This window comes from Sorex araneus, chromosome 6, assembly GCF_027595985.1.
Source record: "Sorex araneus isolate mSorAra2 chromosome 6, mSorAra2.pri, whole genome shotgun sequence".
Taxonomy (NCBI): Eukaryota; Metazoa; Chordata; class Mammalia; order Eulipotyphla; family Soricidae; genus Sorex; species Sorex araneus.
The window spans coordinates 165,953,723-165,975,603 of NC_073307.1; the positions used below are offsets into that span (position 1 = coordinate 165,953,723).

At 58.5% G+C, this 21,881-nt stretch overlaps 1 protein-coding gene across 7 annotated transcripts in view; it reads left to right on the forward strand.

Moving 5' to 3' along the window:
- The window catches only part of PPP6R3 (protein phosphatase 6 regulatory subunit 3), an 85,796-nt gene that overhangs the window by 35,705 nt on the left and 28,210 nt on the right, over window positions 1-21,881 (forward strand). For all 7 annotated transcript variants that reach the window (XM_055144111.1, XM_055144114.1, XM_055144112.1 and 4 more), the window contains exons 3-8: window positions 5,542-5,774; window positions 8,029-8,215; window positions 9,677-9,814; window positions 11,658-11,723; window positions 12,975-13,087; window positions 18,183-18,296. In XM_055144111.1, coding sequence (XP_055000086.1) covers window positions 5,548-5,774; window positions 8,029-8,215; window positions 9,677-9,814; window positions 11,658-11,723; window positions 12,975-13,087; window positions 18,183-18,296 — 845 coding nt within the window. In that variant the 5' untranslated portion in view covers window positions 5,542-5,547. The remainder of the gene's footprint in view (window positions 1-5,541; window positions 5,775-8,028; window positions 8,216-9,676; window positions 9,815-11,657; window positions 11,724-12,974; window positions 13,088-18,182; window positions 18,297-21,881) is intronic.

The following is a 21,881-nucleotide window of genomic DNA, read 5'->3' on the forward strand; positions in this document are numbered from 1 at the left end:
TCTAAAGTAAACTATTCAAAATACATAAGGAGAGGAGAAAAGGCAATATTAATTTATAATACAAGTTCACTGTCCTAGCAAGGTCTGACCTTACAAATTAACAGTCTGATTAGGGGAAGAGCTGATTAACTGGTAGAAGTGATTACAGATAAACAAAGGAATGGAAGCGACTGGAGCACTTTGATGGGTGTGACTGATATACCTAAGCTCCTAGTGGCAAGGGGAGCAGGACATACCAATGTCTCTAGAATTGTTTAGAGATTATTACCAGATAAAGCTAAAGTCTTTATAGCAAGGAAGAAAGGATGATATCCTACAGCAGATAAATAGTTTCTGATTGAAGATGGGTGAAACACACCCAGTTGCTTAACTGAGTGGATTTTGTACTACCAGATTTTCCTCTGAGCTTGCACTAGGGTCTGAAAAACCATAATTTCGCTGTGGTTTGAGCGCGCGGATCACCTGTTGCTGCCCGTTTGCAGCGAGAGCCGTGAGCCCTCCTGGGACGGGCAGTGCAGAGAGGTGCAGAGCGGCACACCCACGGCCAGAGAGTTCCCTGCTTTTGTGTTGTTTGGGGGCCACACCTGGCAGTGCTCGGGGTTTGCTCCTGGGGGGCTCGGGGCCATGTTCACTGCCTGGGGGCAGCTCTGGGTGCACTCTCTCCGGGCCCTGCAGTCGGCAGCTATTGCACCGTGTCCGCTCTTAGAGCTGGTCACCTTGCATTCAGCTTGGAGTTACTGAGCGCTGTCAAGGCCCAGCAGTCATTGCTCGGCAGCGGTGCTCAAGGCTCTTCTCGTTCAGAGCAGTTTAATCCGGGATTTAGCCTAGAAATGGAAAGCTCACAAGAACCCTTGACCTCTGCTAAGGGTGAGGGTGCCAGTGCCGAGAGTGGGAGGGTGAGCTGTCATGGCTGGTTTTCTCCTCTTCGGTGACTTTGTCTAGTAGGACCCAGCTGTGCTCTATTTGCAGGGTTCTTTGTTGGTTCGGGGCCACTCGTGGCTGTGCTCAGGTTCTCCTGGGCTCTGTACTCGAGGGTCCCCCTGGTGTGCCTGGCCAGGTCAGCTGCAGCGCCCCTGTGCCCTCTCGCCCTCTTGTGAGAGCCACACCTGGGGGTGCCCCCAGAACCACGTGGAACTGGAGATTGAACCCAGGAGCTTGACCTCGTGCCTGGCATGCCGCCCCTTTGAGCACGTCCACGGCCCCTCCCCAGGGGAGCCGGTCAGCATCCTCCAGCATCTCCTGGAGGTCACAGCCATCCCTGAGACTGTTGACAGACTGCTGGAGCTGCACGCTGTCCACCTCGGCCCGGGGCGAGTCAGTCGGACGCGGGCGCATCCCGGCTCCCTGGCATGGCTGGCCGCTTCTGATGGACGCTCCGTTTCAGTCTTGATCCCCGGGTAGGAATGGCCCTGCTGGGTGACGCGCTGCCCCGGTGTTCTTGCTCTGACATGGCTGCTTCGGGCTGCGCATGCTGAATGCCTTCTTCAGCCCCGCCATGACACCCCGACACCAGAGGGGCCGGGGAGACGGTGCGGCGGGCAGGGGGCTGGTCTTGGATGAGCGCAGAGCCAAGCAAGGGTGCGCTCAAAGCCGCACTGGGTGGGTGTCTCCCCGCACCCCCCAAAAAGAGAGAGCGAGTAAGGCGCAGGACGCCATGCAGCGTGAGCCCAACTGGCTCATGGGCCGCCCACGCGCGAAGCCCAGGCCCGAGAGATGCCCGCGGTTAAGCACACAGCTGACCCAGCTTCGCGGGCCAGCCCCTGCACCCCCACCGAAACGAGAGGCCTCTGGGGCCCACGGCCGCTGTGGCCGGCCCAGAGTGCGGGTCAGGCCTGGGAAGCTGGGAGAGCGCGGGCCGCCCCGCGCACAGCGGGTGACGGTCAGAACGCTGCTGTGCCTCGGGCCGCCTAAGGCCAGGAGCGGGAGCTGGGCAGTGGCGGGTGTCCATGGGGCGCCCTCCGCAGAGGTCTTGACTGCCCCCTGGACCTGGCTCTGCCTCGGCCTGTGCACGTTTGCTTTGGCGCTGCAGGAACGGTGCTGAGGCGAGAGGCGGGGGCGGGGGCGGCCCCCTTGCCTGTCGGCTGTGCCCACCATGTGCCTTGCCTTCCCAGGTCCTGGTGCCCGTAGAGCAGCCTCACAGCCCTCTCTTTTGTTTTGTCCAGGTGGCCAGAGGTGGCTGTGGTCGTGGCTGCAGTGCGAGGGCTGTGTGCCCTGGGTCTGCCGGCTGCCGGGGGCCGCTTCCCTCATCTTGTTTCTCCCCTTTGTGGCAGGGGCACTGGGCGTGTTGGTTTGGGATGTGCCTGGCGTGGGGTGAGGGCTGCTTCTGACTCAGACCAGGAGGTTTGAGGCCGGGCCTGGGATTCTTGACCCTGTGACCCTCCCAAACTGCCTTGTAGTTTTGAATGAGCTGTTCTTCTGTTGCTCCTCGATTTGCTCAAGCGGGCATCAGTAACGTCTCCATTGTGAGACTTGTTGTTACTGTTTTTGGCACATTGGGTACAACCTGGATAGCTTGCCGGGCTCTGCCGTGTGGGCGAGATACTCTCGGTAGCTTGCTGGGCTCTCTGAGAGGGGCGGAGGAATCGAACCCGGGTCGGCTGCATGCAAGTCAAATGCCGTACCCGCTGTGCTGTCGCTCCTATCTCTGGAGAAACTCCTCCATCAAGATCCTGGGTAGGTCCACGACAATCAGCAGCCCCGCCGTGTGGAGAGCGCCCCCAGGGGCGGCCCTGTCGCTTCCTCTTCCCTTTGGGGCACACTTTTTTGTTATTGGTTTTATTTTTCTTGCAAGGTATATACTTGGCTGCACTTAGGGCTCACTCCTGGCATGACTCAGGGGACCTTATGGGGTGCCAGGGGTTGAACCATGTCACCATCATGCACGGCCAGTGCCCTGCTGCTGTACTGTGACTCTGGCACCTGGCACCTCTTTATCAGTTACTGAGTTTCTGACCCGTTGCCTGGACGCCTTTCCTCAGAATTCTCCGGGGCAGGTTATTTGGCAGCTTGCTCTGGCGGCAGCGGTGGGGGTGCTGAGCTCAGTCGCTTGGGGAAGGGCCCGTGGGCTGGCCTGTGGTGCCAGGTAGTTGTCCTCTGCTCTGACTCAGCTTTCACTCTGACGCTCTTCCCGGCCCCGCCCTGGGGTGACCCCAGCATGCGGTGTGCAGTGCTGGCTCCCCGAAGGGCCCCAGGGCTGCAGGGGGCTGCGAGGGCTCTGAGTTTCATTTTTCAAGTGGAGACGTGTGGGTGGAGGCGCACCCCGCAGTGCTTGGGGGACTGAATGGTGCCGGGGATCAGGCCCGGCCTGGCCAGCGGGGCCGGCAGCGACCTCCCCTCTGAGCTGCCTCTGGCCTTTGCTTGAGTTGGCTGCGTGGCGAGGCTCCTCTGTGGTTCCCCGGCTCGCTGCTCCTCTGCGGGTAGGAGGAGCGCATTGGCACTCCCCTGCTGTGCTGGGCCCGCCTCTGGTGGTCCCGGGGAAGCCGCCCCTCTGCTGTGCGCCCGCCGGGGTTGGCGTAGACAGACTGCCTGAGGGCGCCGCTTGCTTTCTCCCTCTACCATTTTCACGCATCGCCCCCCCCCCATATACACACACACACACACACACACACCGCAGGGGCCACTGCACACGCGTGCACACACACACCCCTGCACTGTAGGGGGCCACTGCGCGCTCCAGTCTCCCAGCGCCACCCCCACGCCCCAAGCTCAGCTTGTAGACAGAATCCCCAGTTTCAGTGCTGTTGGCCATTTGTGCTTCTTCATCTCTGTTTTTTCACATCCCACATATGACAGAGATTTTTTTTTCTTTTTCCTTTCTTTTTTATTTGTTTCTGGACCACACGTGGCAATGCTCAGGGTTTACCCAGGAATCATTCCTGGTGGGGTTCAGGGGACCGTGTGGGGAGCCCGAGATGGAACCCGTGTCGGCCTTCCCCTCTGTACTGTCACTCCAGCCCTCTTTTTCCCTTTCTGCTTGTAGGTGGTGACGCCATACATACATGTAAGTGTGTATGTGGTTAAAACTAAATTCCTGAAATTCCACAAAATTAAAAATAGTGGTAAGTTAAAAAAAAGTGATAACACCAGTCCCACCACCGTAACACCTTCCCACCGCCATTATTTCGAATTTTCCCACCACCACCCAAGCCTGCCCCAAAGGGAGTTTCTAAATAATTTTCATTTGTATGGATTTCTATTAATAATGCGTTAAAAATAATCCAAAAACCCTTTCCCTAGAGGAAAATGCATGAAGATTGTTGTATCTCACCCTAGAGCCACCAGGCCCTTGCATAAGAGAGCACTAGCATCTTGTGCCAGGCTGAGCCTTTATTTATGTGCTAATATTGATTTACTTTTGGATCAAGATCAATTGCCTTCTGCCTTCACCCCATCATCTTGGTGTGCTGCTCTCGGAACATCTGGGTCCTGGGGCTTCCCGCCCTGCTGGCTCAGGGGCCGCGTTTAGCACAGCCTCTGCTCGTCCGGGCTGCGGGGACGCAGTCGGTCCTTTGGCCCCTGGAGCTGTCCATGCCGCCAGCAGGACCACCGCACTTCTGTCCAGGTTCCCTTGTGCCGAAGATCGTTCTTTGAGGGACCTGAGAGAGGACAGCGGTGTCCCACCTCGGTGTGGGCCTGGCCGCCAGGTGGGCTGTGTGCCCTCTCTGACCCCCAAAAGAGCATTTTGAGGTAGGCAAGATCAGAGCGTCGAATGGACCCCGATGTCCTCAGAGGCGTGGGCTTAGTACAGCAGTTCCCACGAGGTGTCACGTGCCACGCGCCAGCTCTTCCCAGGACCGCACTAAAGCCCCCTTCCTGGCGCCAGTGACGCCGGCCCCTCCACCAGGCGCAGTGAGTGTCATGAGTGCAGCGGGGGGCTCAGCATGGTCCCCCCCAGCACTTGGGCACCTTCCCACCCTCTTGTCACCTGAGGGACAGTGACAGCAGTTGAAGGATGTGGTGGCCGAATGTTCCTGCAGCTTGGCAGGCCCGGCTGAACGGCCCTGGGCTTTGCACAGCCGCTTCCCCGGCTCCTGGCCAGCTCGTGGCCAGCTCCTGGCAGTGCTTCTGGAGGCAGGTTTCTGTTGCTTCCTGGAGAAGGACACTGTCTTCACCGTGTCATGGCTGCTGGCAGTCGTGGTTACCGCTGACTGCTGTGCTCCCGGCACTGGCTCTGGAGTGCTCCGTATGCTGACTGTAGAGTGCTCCTGATACCTTGAAACCCCCACAGGCTGGGGAGCGGGCAGGGCTACTCCCGGTGATGCTGGCGTGGGCTGGGCTGCTGTCCTGCCCTGTCCTCAAACCCTCCAGTTGTTAGCCTCCTCTCTGAAATTCTGATTTCCTTTCAGCACTAGCAAGTAAAGAATGGTTGTAGTGAATAAGAATATTTTCTGGGAAGGGACAGACCTTGCCTGCCTTGAATCGTTCTGCAGGTTCTGTTTGAAACATTGTAGTTAAAGAGACCGTGAACCTAAACTGACACTTGAAGAATTCATGCAAGTAGAAATGGTATTTTAAATACTCTTGGTTTTGCGTTTTGTTTAGACCAGCATGTTTTGGAAGTTTGATCTTCACTCATCATCCCACATAGACACCCTTCTAGAAAGAGAAGATGTGACACTGAAGGAGTTAATGGATGAGGAAGATGTTTTGCAGGAATGTAAAGCCCAGAACCGCAAACTTATCGAGTTTCTGTTAAAAGCAGAATGCCTCGAAGATTTAGTCTCGTTCATTATAGAAGAACCACCTCAAGACATGGACGAGAAGATCAGATACAAGTAAGAGCATTCGGTCTCTGGCGTGGGACTCCGGGCAGGGGGCGGCAATCTGGCCACGCGTGGGTCTGATGGCCATGGCAGCGGGCTCGCCGAGCACCGAGCCACGACACCCCAGATTCCAGTGGAACGGTTTGTGCTAAAGAGCAGAGTGCTTTATAAACAGGGATGGAGTTTCTTAAAATAGTAAGTAAGGCAGTGCAAGTAAGTGTTTCCTCTGCTTAGCAAATTGGAAAAGCGAGATTAAGTGACTCCCCGGGCTCACGCGGGCCATTTCAGCCTGAGCCGCCACAGCGAAGAACATCGCTGGTAAATTTAATCCTGACATTTCGTGACCCGAAACGAAGCACCTCGGTCTCCGGGAACTCGCCCGTTTTGCGCAGGGTGGGCCGTGGTCGTGTGGGCTGGTGGCTGTGGCCCCCCACCTTCCGGCCCGCACTGTCCCTGTGGCGGGCGCGGTCCCTGCAGAGTCGCTGGAGCCTTCTGTCGGAGTTGAAAGTATCGGGGTTCCATTTTGGTTTTATCTGCAACTCCTGAGGTACTGGGCAACACCCCGCCAACAGCAGAACGCGTTCAGGCAAAGCAGCTGCCTGTTGGGCATCGAGTAGACTCGGTGGGCTGGGAAGGTCGCCTGTCGCGGTCCTCCCTGCCCCTCTGCTCAGATACCTTTCTGTTCCCGGGCACAGCTGGACAGCCACGGGGCCGGGGCCTGGCTCTTCAAGGGAGTCCTGTTCTCTGCCAGCCTTTGAGTGTGCGCCCAGAGCTCAGCGCCCAGAGCGAGGGCGAGGAAGCTGTGCAGGGGGCTCGCACACCCGTCCCCCAACCCCCCACGCCAGCCCCGCCTGCACCACCAACGCCCGCGTGGGGCCCTCGCTGCTGGCACGCCGGGTGCGGGGCTCTGCTCAGGCCGGCCCCTCTGTCCAGCGGGACCCTGCCTGGCCCTGGTCTGTGTTGTCCCAGACCGAAGGCATGACTTCGTCCCTGGGGACACGAGGCCGTGCTTCTGGGCAGAACTGACGTGACCCCTTGGTGCTCGTGATCGGCTGAGCCCGCATGCCAGGGGTGTTCGGGCTCCCGTTGAGGGTGCCAGGGTAGCTGTGCCCCCGGCCACGTGGCTCCTGGGCCGCCCCGCCCATTTCAGGAGCCGGCCAGGGCAGTCCTGTGGCCACGACAGGTCACCGGCTGTGTGTGGTGGGCAGCAGGTCCGAGCTGGGCCTGAGCTGTGGGGTGGGGGGAGCCAGACCGCTGCCGGCTGGACGGACCGAGCAACATTGCGGTGGCTTCAGCGTGGCCCTTCCTGAGGCTGCTCGCTGCCCTTCAGTGGGGTTGGTCTGGGTGGAAGCCTCGGAATGGAAAGGCACCGGATCTGAGAATGTGCAGGGTCAGCCAGGAGCAGAGGGGAGAGCGGGCGGGGGGCCCTTGGGAGGTGGCACCTGCTCTTTGCCCAGGGACAGGTGGCAGTGGGGTGGCAGAAGGGCCCGCATGGTGCTGAGAAGCTGGGACATGGCCCAGGCTGTGGCTCTGCTGTCCCAGTTGCCCCTGGACACTGCCCTTAGCTTGGCTCTGCTATGCCGAGTGCTGTGGTGGCCCGCAGCCTCCCTGCTCTGGCCTGCTGTGGCCTTTGCCTGTGTCCACCTTCCTGCCCTGTGCTGGTCAGGGCATGGCTTGCTGCCCCTGGCCTGTCGGCAGGGAGCGGTTCAGCAGACCAGCCCTGGGTGTGCGCGTGCCGTGGACACTGGCCCTTCGCCCTTCGCTGTGGGCACTGCTCAGTGTGGGGCATGCGCCAGGCAGGGGTTTCCAGGGCTGCAGCTGGAGTCGCCTGGCCCACCGTGGTGACCCGTGACGGGTACCAGCCTGTTGTGGGCATAGTGCCTTGGGGAGTCGGTTCTCCTGAAGGTGCAAGGAGGGCCCTGGGCAGCTCGCGTGCAGTGCTCGTTCCTGGAGCCCGCCGCCTCCTGGTGTTCCTCCACGCTCTGCACTCCCCGGCCTCGCCTGCCATGTGCTCAGGGCCCGGAGAGGTGCATGGACCCTGCAGGGCGGCAGCTCGCGGCTCTGGGCCCGCAGCTCTAGCTTCAGGGAGAATGGCTTCCTCGTGACGCAGTCTTGAAACCTCGGCGGAGTAGAAAATGCTCTTCCCTCGAGGGGGTAGCAGGTGACCGAGTGGCTTTGCTCATTTTCAGAAGACAGTTTGCACGAGTTTCCGCAGCCCTCCTGGCGCCTGTCTCCGGCGAGGTCCTGAGCGTGTCTGTCCTTCCAGGTACCCTAACATATCCTGCGAGCTGCTGACCTCGGACGTGTCCCAGATGAACGACAGGCTGGGCGGGGACGAGGCCCTGCTCATGAGGCTGTACAGCTTCCTCCTGCACGACTCCCCCCTCAACCCACTGCTCGCCAGCTTCTTCAGCAAGGTGCTAAGTATCCTCATCAGCAGGAAGCCAGAGCAGGTAACTGGCCCCGTCGGCCCCGACGGCCACTCCGGGACGGCGCCCCGGGACTCTGCCTGGGGCTCCTGACCCACCCACTCCCCACACTGGCACACCCCTCCTGATACCCTTTCCGGAGGCGCATTGGCAGCTGCCCCGAGTGAGATGGCGAGTCTGGTGGCTCTTGGGACGCGAGCACTTTGGGCGAGCAGCTGCATATCCCAGTCGCCCCAAGTGAAACTTGAATCGGAAGCCTTTGCTCTCCGTGGAGGGGCTTCTTGGTTTGTACGGATGGTGGATTTGGTGTTGAATCGACACAGAAACTTTGGCGTTTGGCTCTCGGCATCCGGGTACAGACTGCCCGGATGAAAATCGCCTCGCGTGCGTTCCTGCCGCAGTGCCTTCTGCGCCTCCCTTGCCTCCTGCCCTCACCTGCCTTGGCACTGCTTTGTTCAGAACCCCTCGGGACACTGCCATTCAGACTGCCTGGGGGCCGTGTGGCTCTCTCCGAGGTGTAGACGCTGGCTGGCCGAGGGAGTGCCCTGTCCCCTGGCCTCCCGGCTGGGCGGCAACGGCTGTGATGCAGCCAGGCAGAGACCTGGCACCTCCCACCCCGCGCCTGGCCTGGGCAGACACAGAGGGGCAGATCGTGCTCCTGACAGAGGCCGGGGCGGGGGATGGGCCCTCTCCGGCCTGGACGGTGGAGCAGGTGGCCTGGAGGTGAGAGGCTTTCTGGCCTCTGTGCTTGGCTCCGGGTCCACGCCGTCCCCGGCCTCGCTAGTCTCTGGGAACCCGAGGGAACATTTCCCACTGCGGGAGCTCTCGGTAATGAGGGCGACTTGTCCCTGCGGGCTGCCCTCTGCCAGCCACGCAGGGCTTGGGATAGTGCCACGGGTGACCCTCGCCCAGGGGTCCTGTCCCGTCCCCCCCCCCCCGGGACATGACATGCTTGCGGAAGCCACCGCAGGACTCTGTGAGATGGTTCCGTTCACGCTGCTGACGTTTGCTGGAGCCACAGTGTGTTCGGGTCACGCAGCCTGTACCCTGGGATTCAGCCAAGCCCCGGTGTACCTCCCCGGCCGGAGCCTCCTTCCCTGGGCTCCGACACGGAGTTGGGGCGCCCCGCGGTGGGCCTCGTGGCATCCCCGGCCGGAGGGCAGGGGACAGGGCCCTGGATGTGTCCGTCTGTTCTTGCTTGGGTGTAATCTGGCTTCCAGATGCCCGCCCTTGCCTCAGAAGCAGCGGGACGGGGGTTCGCTCGTTCGTGGCAGGGTCTTGGGTCTGGCCCCTCAGTCGCGGGGCATGTGGAGTGGGCGGGGACTGACGGGAGCTTCAGGCGGGCTGCTCTGCAGACAGTGCTCTCCTGCTCCCTCCCTGTGTGCCAGGCACCCCCTCAGGGGCGGGGGGCTCGAGGGGCGCCAGCGGCTGAAAGCGTTCCCACTTAGGTCGCGTTTCTTTCCGTTCTGATTTGTGCGCCTCCAGATTGTGGATTTCTTGAAGAAGAAGCGGGATTTCGTAGACCTCATCATCAAGCACATAGGGACGTCGGCGATCATGGACCTGCTGCTCCGGCTGCTGACGTGCATCGAGCCCCCGCAGCCCAGGCAGGACGTGCTGAACGTGAGTAGGCGGCCCCGGCCGCGGGGGACCCGCTCATCTGTCCCCTCGGACGCTTCCTCCTCTCTCACGGCGAAGAGGAGAGGGGTCGCCATGTGCAGGGCCAGGACCGAGCCCGTGCAGTCTGTGCTTCGTGATGGGGAGGGGGACTCCGGGCCGGGCCGTTCGGGGACCCTCTGGGGGCTCTGGGCAGCAAGTGAGCGTTCTCCTCAGAAGCTCCTGTCCCTCTGCCTCCCACCCTGCTCCTCTCGCACCTGGCCCGTCTTTGGGGTTTTTAAGAAGTTTCTAGACCATACCCAAGGGTACATAGGAGCCACACTTCGCTCTGTGCTCAGGGCTCACTCCTCGCAGTGCTCAGGGCTCACTCTTGCAGTGCTCGGGGTCATTTGATGCCAGGATCAAACTGGGGTTGGCCCCACGCAAGGCAAGCGCCTAAGCTGAGCCTGTGTGACTCTGACCTCCTGGCTGCTCCGTGCCAAGCTTCACTGTGGCGCTGTGAGCAGCGGGGCAGACAGGAGGGTCTGCGGCTGTGCCCCAGAGAAGGGCAGGAAAGCCAGGGCGCGGCCGGAGGCCCGGGGGTGTCCAGGTCCTTCTCAGAAGAGGAAGCCGACGCCGCTCTCTTTGGGTTATTCTAGGGGGAAGTTACTCAGTCCGGCTTCTTAGAAATACCCTTGGGTGCCTGAGCTTGCGTTTCGGATCCTCTCCAGGAGGACACGCGCTTCTGGAGGGCGTAGTCAAGTGCTTCTCCAGGCCCGAGTTGGGGGGCATCCTACAGACTCCTAGAGTCTCCCATTCCCAGCACCCCAGAGTGGACTTGGAATGTGGCTGTTAGCAGCCAGGCAAGTGTAGGGACTTGTCGACCCGCTTACCCCTGGGACCCTCCTCCCTGTTCATTTTTTTTTTTCCGGCTTTTGGGGTCACACCCAGCAATGCCCAGGGGTTACTCCTGGCTCTGCACTCTGGAATTACCCCTGGCGGTGCTCAGGGAACCATATGGGATGCTGGGATTCGGACCCGAGTTGGCCGTGTGCAAGGCAAACGCCCTACCCGTTGTGCTGTTGCTCCAGCCCCGCTCCTCCCTGTTCTTGACCAGCCCTTCTAGAACTTCCCTGCTTGAGGGCGCATGGCAGATAACCCCTGTGGCTCTTGTTAAATGATGAGAGTTCTGTCCGCCCCGCCCGTGTTGGGGTCCACTCGTGAACAGACTCGCACCCGGGTGTGTCAGACCAGCTGGCCTGCGGCTCGGGAAGGTGGGAAGCGCAGGCGCCAACCTCATGTGAGGACCCGTGCGCGACGAGCACAGGCCCGGATGCTGACGGCATTGTCGGTGCCAGTCTCGGAGGTGCTCTGGGACCCCGTTTCCTCTGTCTTCTGAGGAGGAGGGTGCTTCCCTCGCAGTGGGCTTCTCTGCCCCCCTCTTCCTCACACTGTCGTCGATTCCTGCAGATGGCCCTGTCGTGGCTGTAGCTGTCATCTCTGCTCCCGAGGCTGTTTGCAGTTGGGGCTCTTGGTCTTTCTTAGTCTCTCTGACGCTCTCTTGAGTGATTGATTGCTCTGAGAAACGGAATGGCTCCCACTTTCTCTCCCTCCCTCTGCCCTGGTCACCAAGCTTTGCCCCGCTGCACTTTAGAGAGGTCACATGGTCGGTGGTGCTGGGGGTGGCTGTTCCGAGGGTGTGTTTACTGCTCGCTTCCTTGGGGGACTTTTAATTTCCCGTAGCATTCAGAGCCCAGGGAGGCCCGTACCCTTCTCCTTAAAATGTGGCGGCTGTTTCCCACGTGTAAGTCTGCCGTGGGCGGGAACGAGCGCAGTCAATGCTGTGACGCCCCTGCGTTGTGTTTTTCAGTGGCTAAATGAGGAGCAGATCATCCAGAGGCTGGTAGAAATAGTTCACCCGTCGCAGGAAGAAGATGTAAGTTCTCTCGCTGCTGTACAGTGGGGCTCTGAGGAGCGCGGGGCTGTGGGAGGCGCCCCCAGGGACAGCCCGACCCGGGGCCTCTGCTCTCCCGAGCACTGAAAGCCTTTGAACATCTGTTGCATTTTGCTTTCCTCTACCCCGAGAGCTTGCAGAAACGTGACAGCAGGCCTGGCCCGAGGTCTGTTTCCCCGGGACTGCGTAGTGCCAGACTGCTGGCCCTCGCGTTCTCCAGCCGCACGTTTTCTGTGACCTCCCTCACCCTCGGGACGTGGCCCCGTCTGCATTGGGATTTCCCATTCTGGCGGCAGGGCGGGAGCTCGGCAGCCTTGGACCCTGTGCCGCGGGCTTCTTTTGTGGGCGTAGTGCCCTCACCGTGGCCTTGGTTCGAGGAGCCAAAGCCGGGGGGCACTGTGCTGCCCCAGTGGCCACGTCTGCACTCCTGGTGTTCGGGGGCACCAAGCCGTGAGTGTCAGCCACTGCTCCCTACAGACTCTGCCCCCCCGGGGCTGTGTCGGGGCGGGGCTCACAGAGCAGTGCGCAGGGGCTGTGCTTGGCTTGCAGGGGCCCGGGTTCAGTCCCTGGCGTCACACCCTGAGCACTGCTGGGTGTGGCACAGACAGGTGTTCGTGGGACCTCTCCAGAAAGCTCCGAGTCCTCGTCTCAGCCCCTTCCATTCTGCGGCACGTGGCAGCAAGTGGCATGCCCGCACAGGTGGCAGCACCGTATTGCCGCATAAAGGCCTAGACAGTGAGCACAAGCAGCCAGGGGCTTGCGGGGCCACTGGGCAGTGCAGACCCGTGCACGGGCAGCGGAAGGGCAGGGCCTGGGCACCGGGTCTGAGCTTCTCCACGAGGCAGAACTGAGGAGGGGCGGGCGGTGGTATTGACCGCACCGTGCGTTCTAGAAAAGTTTCTTAATTGATTATATTTTTTATGCTGCTAAAACATATTTCATTTGAGCTCTTTTTTTTTTTCCCCAAATTTGGCCAATTGTAGTATTCTTTCCCTTTCCAGAACTTTGATTTCATCTTTCTGTTTAGTGTATGTCCTCTGTGGTCCTGTTAAATAGGGTTCATTAGTGTCAGCAGAAGAAAACTCCCAGGCTTCGCATGTGTTTTCTGAGTTAACCTTATTCATTGTTGCTGTGGCTAGTGTTATTTAATGTTCCTGAACACTTTCCTCTCTCTTTTTATTACGAATCTAACTTTGGGTGTGTCTCATAGTTAAAATTGTGCTTTTTTTTCAGCGGCACTCAAATGCATCACAGTCACTTTGTGAAATTGTTCGCCTGAGCAGAGACCAGATGTTGCAAATTCAGAACAGCCCGGAACCAGACCCCCTGCTTGCCACGCTAGAAAAGTACGTGCAAAGCCCAATTCTTGTCTTTCCCTTCCCGTGTGTCTCGACGTACTTCCATGTGTGTGTCGGTGGGAAGTCACCGTGGGGGTGGGCAGGTGGGCACGGGGACAGCGATGCCTGCCTGGCGTGGACACGCCTTCCCCGGGGAGGGGCGCCCCCGCCATGCAGCTGGGCGGGTGGAGGCACCTGGGGTCGCCTGAGGCTTCCCAAGGGAAATCCTCCTGCCCGGGGCTGGCCGGGCGGTTCCTGGAGCGCGAGGGCGGCCCCTCGGAGGCCAGCGTGTCTGTCGTCCTTCTCCGGACTGAGGCGCGCGGCGGCTTGTGATCGGAACTGCCTGTCGAATGGCCTTTTATTAAATTTGACCCTTCTAAGAAGTCAAGTTATATTTCCCAGCGTGTCGTGTCGCATTGGAAGGACTTAAATAGCCAAACTCAGAGATGATCAGCTTTCCAGGAAGTGTCACGTTTCCTGCTGCGTCGCAGTTGTTGCTGGGGTAGGACGCTGCTCCTGCCCAGCAGGCCAGACTCCCCGGGGGGCTGGAGTGAGCTGCAGCCTCGGCTGCCTGTGCAGGGAGGTGGCTGGCTGCTCTTGGCCGCGCGACAGTGCTGGCCCTGGGCGCGGAGCGGGGGCCGTGGGGGTTCACATTGTCCCAGTGGCCACGTTAAAGTAAAAGACGAGAGGATCAGTTTCCACACATTCAGTTAACGGGTGTGAGTTTCTTCATTGTAGATTCTTCTTTTGAAATCATTATCATATTCTTTCTCCAGGGTTCTGAAAATCCTGCCCTTAATTTACCCTTAGTGGGGCTGGAGCGACAGCACAGCGGGTAGGGCGTTTGCCTTGCACGTGGCCAACCCAGGTTCGATTCCCAGCATCCCATATGGTCCCCGAGCACCGCCAGAAGTAACTCCTGAGTGCAGAGCCAGGAGTAACCCCTGTGCAATGCTGGGTGTGACCCAAAAAAGCAAAAAAAGAAAAATTTCCCTTAGCACAGTGACATAGACTAGTTACTAGCCTTTGGGGTGCCGTCTCCAAAGGAGTCAGACTGAGGTGTTGAGCGCCGTTCCTGCCTCTCGGCGCCCCTTTTATGTTCTGTCCAGTCTCGGGCGGCCCCGGGAGGCGGAGGCTGACAGCACGGAACGCTGGATTCAGCAGACTTCCCGGCCAAGTAGAGCCGAGGGGGCAGGAGCCGTCACTGCTCAGCGGGAGGCCCGCCCTCACAGTGCTCCTGTTCTCCCCCGTCAGGGCCTGTGACTCAGGAAGTACCCCAGCTTCTGTGGACCCCGTGAGCCTGTGTGACCGTAGCACCTGTGCGCGCTCTGGGCCACATGTGCCGCCTTGCGCTGGGGCACGTGACACTGTCCTGAGGCCCGGAGGATCGGATCGTGAGCTTTGGGGGATGTGTGACGTGAAGGAGGTTCCAGACTGCTTGGACCCCAGCAGGCCCGGGAAGGAGACCCCGGGGGTGGCTTAAGGGTCGGCCCGGGCGCGGTGGGCGTAAGGTGGGTGGGAAACAGTGTGGACGGAATTCCCGTGGGAGCAGCTGCCACCCGGGCTGTAGCGGCAACTTTCTATTCGTGAGGGTAGTAAGTTTGGACTGAGTTGGGTGTATATTCACTAAAATAAAATACGAAGGGGCCGCGCAGCGGCTTTCTCTCTCGCTGCCGCCTGCCTTCGGTAGTCTTGAGCCGCTTTCCCCACCCCAGGGAGGCCGAAGGCAAGGGTCAGGCTGGTTGGTGTCAGCTGCAGTTGGCTTCATTCTCATCTCCATTCTCTGAGTCTCTTCCTCCTTCTCGCCTCTCCTCCTCCTTCTCGCCCTCGATTCCCCAGCCCCCTCTCACAGTTAAGTTAAATCCCAACGCGTGAGGGGCTGGGGTAATAATTACTCCAGGTGTGGTCGTACAGTCAACAGAGGCAAAGTCTTTCCCTCAGGGGATGCTTCTTCTAGGACAGATTCTCTTTCAGCAGGACGACCCACCCAAGGGCGGAATCCCGTGGGTGTGTTTCTCCTCTCCTTGTCCAACTAACATATAAACATTCATAATATTAATCATTTTGTATGGACACAGTAAGAGATAAGTTTTAATCATTAATCGTTAAAATGATATCATAAAATGGTATTAATCATTCTGTATGGACACAGTAAGAGATTAAGCTTATAGGATTGGTCTCCTAGGGCCATCTCGATCTCAGACTACAGTGCTCAGGCCAGATTAGTCTTCCCTATCCCTAGCAGGGTCCTTATCTCGTCGTTACTTTTGGATCATGACAGCATTTGTCCATGACCATGCTCTCAACTTATAGTTGAGTATTGTGGCGCTTTGGCTTTTCGATGCCAGGGTAGCTCACAGCTTGCTGTGGACCCATTCAGTCCTTCGTCGGGACCCTGCTTTTGGGGTGCTAGGAACTAAGGGCAACCGAGGCTTAAATCGAGGAAGCAGATGCCCCGGAGTGCGGATTGTTTACAATTTACTCCCAAGTTATAAAAGCATAATATTAACTGTCTTCCTTTGTCCATACAAAAAGGGCATTGCTTTAAAGTAGCACTGTAGCACTGTCTTCCGCTGTGCATCAATTTGCTTGAGCGGGCACCAGTAATGTCTCCATTGTGAGACTTGTTACTGTTTTTGGCATATTGAATATGCCACAGGTAGCTTGCCAGGCTCTGCCGTGTGGGTGGGATACTCTCAGTAGCTTGCCGGGCTCTGAGAGGGATGGAGGAATCGAACGAGGTCGGCTGAGTGCAAGGCAAACGCCTTATCCGCTGTGCTATCACTCCAGTCTTGCTTTATTTATTTATTTATTTTTTTTTTGGTTTTTGGGTCACACCCGGCGATGCACAGGGGTTACTCCTGGCTCTTCACTCAGGAATTACCCCTGGCGGTGCTCAGGGGACCATATGGGATGCTGGGATTAGAACCCGGGTTGGCCGCGTGCAAGGCAAACGCCCTACCCGCTGTGCTATCACTCCAGCCCCCTCCAGTCTTGCTTTAAAGTAAACTATTCAAAAGATACAAGGCGAGGAGAAAGGCAATATTAACTTACAATACAAGTTCAGTGTCCTAGAAGGATCTGACCTTACAAGTTAGCAGACTCTGATTAGGGGAAAAAGCTGATCAACTGGTTGGGGAAGAGAGCATAGAGAAGTTATGGATAAGCACAGAGGAATGGGAGTGACTTTTGAGCACTGTGAAGGGTGTAACCCAATAAACCTAAGCTCCTTGTGGCAGGGAGAAAGGACAAACCAGTGTTATCCTGCAGTTGGGTTTGATTCCTGTCGAGTTGGTTCATTCTGTCAAAGTGAGTCTTGCTCGGGCAGCTCTCACGAGACACAGCTTCCCTGTATGCACTTACAGGGCCGCCCAGCTCAGATCCCGGCTCTGTTGGTGCCGACCCAAGAAGTCCAGTTTGGTCATTGTGAGCCTGACGAGTGAAAGAAAAGAACAGCGTTTCCCGCGTCTGTTTGATCAGGGCTAGCCTGCCGCTCTGGTGTCTTCTGGGTTTTGGTTGTTTGCGTCTGGACTCTGAGCTGTTTGCTGATCGCGTCTTGTGTGCCAGCAGTGCTCGTTGTCCTGCTGCAGTAGACTCCCTCCAGGCACACGGCGGGAAAGGCGACCCCCCCGGGACGCTGGGGACCAGGATGGTTGGTGGTGGCAGGCTGGTGGCCTCTCCATGTGGGTGCCGGTTCCTTCTCCCCCCGCCTGAGGGGACCCCTGCTCTCTGGGGAAACGTGCCCCTCGGTCCCAGCCCAGGTCTGTTCCCCCTGCTGATCAGGGTCTCACCAGTGGGGGGAGGGGGCACCCCTGTGTTGGGCTCCAGACCAGTTTTATTTGTTTTGTTTATTTTTTATTGAAACACCGTGAGAGCAGTTACAAAAGTTTTCGGTTTAAGTCTCGGTCATGCAGTGATGAAACACCCGACCCTTCACCAGTGCACATTTCCCACCACCACAAAGCCCAGTACCCCCCCCCCATCCTGCACCCTCCTCCACCTGTGCGGCGGGCCATTTCCACATTACTCTCTCTCCTACTTTGATTACACTCAATATTTTGACACCAAGCCCACCATTATTATTTGGGATTTTCACCGATTTTATTTGTTTCCCCCAAACAGAAAGCGGTTCTGTCTCACTTGCTGTCCTGGTGTGGCAAGGCAGGCGGTGTAGGAGACAGGGACACAGCTGTGCCTGGGATGGCCTGTCCTCCCGTGGGCACTGGAAGGAGAGGCCGTCGCAGAAGCTCATGGCTGGACATTAGCAGATTCTCCAAAACGTTCATGAGCCGGAGAATGTATTTCTCTGACTGCTGTTAGTGCGTGTGCATGCGTCCGTGTGCACGCTCGCGAGTGTGTGTGTGTGTGTGTGTGTGTGTGTGTGTGTGTATGTGAAGAACAGGAAGAATTTGCAAAGAATACTCGCAGTTCACTCCAGCCTGTCTTGCTCCTGCCGAGTTCCTGTGGTTTGCCGACTGTTCGTTGTAGCGCGTGCGGCAGTTGATGTTTACCCGCTTTGCATCTCTGTGGGTTCCACACGAGTGCCTTAGAAGGAGGACACATGGGAATTCTTTTTTTTGGGGGGGGGGTTCACACCCGCCGTTGGTTCAGGAGTTCCTCTGGCTTTGCACTCAGTAATTACTCCTGGAGGAGCTCGGGACCAGGTGGGCTGCTGGGGATCAAACCCAGTCGACTGTGTGCAAGGCAAAAGTGCCTCCCCCGCCCCCGCTGTGCTGTCGCTCCACCCCATAAGGGGTTCTGAGTGGCCCTCACAGTCCCTGTCCTTCCGCCCGGGGGAAGGTGCCGTTCCCCAGGCACCGCCACTGCTCTCTGTGGCGATGGGGAGTGACTTGGTGTCCACGCGCTGGCTCTCGGATAGTCAGCAAGGATGAGCAGCGCCCAGGAGAAGGGGCGGGAGGGGTGGCTGAGATTCTGCGGGAGACGCACATTTATACAACGCAGGCCACTGGCCTCCAGTGACAAATGCATTCAAGTTCTTTTAAAAAATAGACCCAGTGAACTTAAATTCTTGCATGATGTGTCTGACTCGAGAGTAATCAAGCAGTGTCACAATTAGCACTTGACTTTTGCTTTGTTTCCCCAGGCAAGAAATTATAGAGCAGCTTCTAGCCAATATCTTCCACAAGGAGAAGAACGAGTCGGCCATCGTCAGTGCCATCCAGATCCTGCTGACCCTGCTGGAGACCCGGCGGCCCGCGTAAGCTGCTCCCTGGCCCGGCCGCGCGCTTGCTCTGCGCTTAGACCACTCACGAGATGTTAGTGAGCTAGAACATTATGGCCCGACTGTCAGGTGCTAGGCTGTGATTGGGGCGAGGGACGTGTTTCTAAGAAACAGTGTTGGGCTGAGCCAAGGACTTGTCTGGCCACAGGGTGGGGCGGGGCGGGGGGTGGGTGGGGCGGGCAGCGGGAGGGACTCGGGCCCTGGGGCGGGGCATTATGGAATGTTTAGTACAAGAGACTCAGCATTGGGTTTCGTAAATCATGGTGCCTAAAATTTAAAAAAAGTACTCAGATTCTTGTCACTGGGTTTTTGCAGTGGCGTAATTCTAGTACGTGCTTAAATAAAAGGTGTGTAGTGGCTTGTTACACACAAACACTTATTTCTTGCTTAAGAGAATGAGAGCAAAGTGTTCCTGCTGGATGGCAGCCCTGCTTGAGGGGGCGCTGGGACCCGGGTCGGCGCTCCCTGGACAAGGGCAGCGAGCGCCTCAGACGGCTACGAAAGCCAGGGTGGGTCCCGTCAGACTGGAGCAAACGTCTGTGTTGAGTGCTTGAGAGTCACATGCAGTCTCAGACGCTGGAGACGCGGCTCCCCGGGAGGGCGCGTGTGTGAAGGCCCCGGGCTCCACCCTGCGTGTGCCTGGCCAGCCGCTCCTGCTCGTTGCTTTGGTTTCTGCAGCCACTGTCCGAGCCTCTCACGGCAGGTTTCCTCGGTTGGCCTGGGGTCTGAACTCGGGAGCACTTGTGTGAACACTCGGGCTTCTGTCCCAAGCTGGAGCTTATGCTCGGCCCGTTGTTGGGTCCGTCCAACAGCCCGGAGTGAGGGGAGAGCCCCGGGGAACCCTGTGTCACAGTTGATGGGCTCTCAGGCCCCTGTCCACAGTTGAACCTCCCAGCAGAGGAAACGCCGGGCTCGGGTCTGAGTGCAGCGGGCAGGGTGCTGGCCTTGCGCTCAGCCTGGGCTCGACCCCGGCATGTGGCCCCCCGGACACCACCGGGAGAGATTCCTGAGCGCAGAGCTAGAGGAAGCCCGAGCACCACTGGGTGTGGCACCATAAAAAGAGGAAAGAAGCTGTGGGCTCAGAATGACTTCTTCAGTGGACTCTGTCAACGCTGTAAGACCGCCGGAAGGAGAAACATACTTAATGAGGCCGGCGTTTCTCGGCAGCTGGAAGCCAACTGCCCACCAAGATTCTTCCTGTGCTTACATGCAAAATTCCTTAAGAAAATATCTGCAGATTCAGTGTTAAAATGACCAGAAAGAGTTTATCTTGGGCATGCAAAGCTTCTTCAAAGAGCCAACCAGAAGGGCAGTATCAGGAACACGACGGTGGCAGGTGTCTCGAGACTGGGGCCTCGGGGACACCCGCTCTCTGCTTTCAGGAAAGCAGAGGGGTCAGCCGTGTTCAGGCTAAGCACACTGACCACACGTGCGTCCCGCAGTGCAAGCAGCTAGCAGCTACCCACAGGAGCATTTGCACGCCAATGTCTCTCCATCGTGCCAGAACGGAAGCAGCCCAGCTGTGATTCCGCTGGCGAGTAGCTGGATGAGACGCGACCTTCAGACAGTGAAATGATGCTCAGCACCGAGCAGCAGGAGCCATCGCGCGTGGGAAGACGAGAGAAGCCCCGCCGCCCCCCGCTGAGGGAGAGAACTCCTGCTGAAAGGCTGTGTGCCTGCTGAAAGGCTGTATGCCGTGTGGTTCCAGCCACGCGGCGGTCTCAAACAGGGAAAACTGCGCGGACAGAAAACGGACCAGTAGTTGGCGGGGGAGAAGAGGCCAATAAAAGGGACAAAGGACTTTGGGGGCAGTGAAAGAACCTTGTGTGACACCATAATGATGGACAGATGTCCCCAAATGAGTCAGAACCCATAGAGGCGGCTCTGAGAGAGCCCGGGGCATGCAGGGTGAAGTGAGAAGCCCGTGGACCCATGTCACACCAGGGCAGTCGCGGTGCCCAGTCCAGACTCTGGACAGTTGTTTTGTGCCAGTGTGGACGGGCATGGGGGAGGGGCCGTTGCTGAGGAGCCCTGAGCTCGGGCCCAGGCAGAGACGTAGAGAATCTTTTGAAGAGAAGCAGGCTGAGGAGAAAACTGGAGGTGCTCTGCTGGAGCTGTGGCGCTAGCGGGCGAGCACTGGAACAGGAGCCTCCAGGTGTGGGCCCCAGTGGCTCTCTGAGCGCTTGGGGCTCTGCGGAGAGGTCGCTTATCCCACAGATGGTGCCAGAATACAAGTGACATCCATATGCCAGAGGAAGTCCTTCCGTTTCCTTCTTGGCCGGGGGTGGGTACACCTGGTGGTACTCGGGAGTGGCTCCTGGCTCTGTGCTCAGGGTTCACTCCTGGCAGGCTTGGGGGACCTTCCAGGGACTAGATTCAGGTCTTCCATGTGCAAGGCGAGCACCTTACCTCCTGTACTGTCACCCCAGACACCCCAAAGTAATTCTTAAGGGGGTCTTAAACTAAATTTAAATCCCCAGAGTTAAAATTTTTAGGAAAAAAAGTCTTTCACCAGAATCAGAGGTGACTTAGGTTTCTTGCCAGAGCCCAATAAAGCACCTGCCACAGCGCGCACCTCTGACACACCAGGGACGCATCTTTAGATAGACAGAAACCACCTAAACAAAGAAACACTTGGAACCCAGCCTCTGAGCAGACAGCTTCCGTATAGCCAGCCACCGCGTGAGGCCACAAGCGATGTCATTGGCATTAGCGTGCCCCCAGCTGGAGGCAGGACAGCGCTTCCGCACCCGGCCCGGGCTCGTTCCCGGCACCACTCAGCCTTGCGGGATGCAGTCTGGGGACCGGGATCCCAGACTCTGGTCGCCCCCACCCCTGAATCAAGCCTCCCGAAGGCACTGTGCACCCTGGGGAGGCCAGGCCATCTCTCCGGGCTTGTCGGACACCGTCGCCGCCTGCCTCGCTGCCCTTCCTACCTCTTGGGGGAGGCGGCCACAGGCTGGGGGGCTCCCGGGGGCCTTCCTGCAGAGCTGGCCCACAGCAGGCCTGCACGGCTGAGACCTGCCCTTCAGCAGGCGGCACGGGGACGGGCAGAACATTCTCAGTCTGTCCCAGCAAGATCAGCCCCAGGGGTTACGTGGCCTCGTTGGCCTTTGATGTTTGCCCAAGTCTAACAATACATGAGAGTCCCTCTGCGGTGCCTGTCACCTTCGTAAATGACCTGAATGGATGTCAGTCTGCCTCTGTATGGCCGCTTGCTGCCTCTCCCGGGCTCTCCTCCTCGGAGTCTCTGTCGAGGGCCGCGGGCTTCATTGGGATTTGCCTCTCCGCCTTACTAAACGCTGTGGCCGTGTATCTCGGTCAGGGTTGTAGGTGAGCGGTGCTCACCTCAGAGTTTTGAGATGCGGAAACAGGCCAGGGGAGTAGGGTAGCACCAGAGCTCACGCTGCAGACCTACAGCTCTGGGGTCCAGCCCGAGCACTGCATGCAGGCGCACGCACACACACACACACACATGCACACACGCATGCACGCAAGCACACTCTCTCTTTACATGGACAGTTAAATACATAGTTTTCACCTAGGTGAATAAAGATAAAA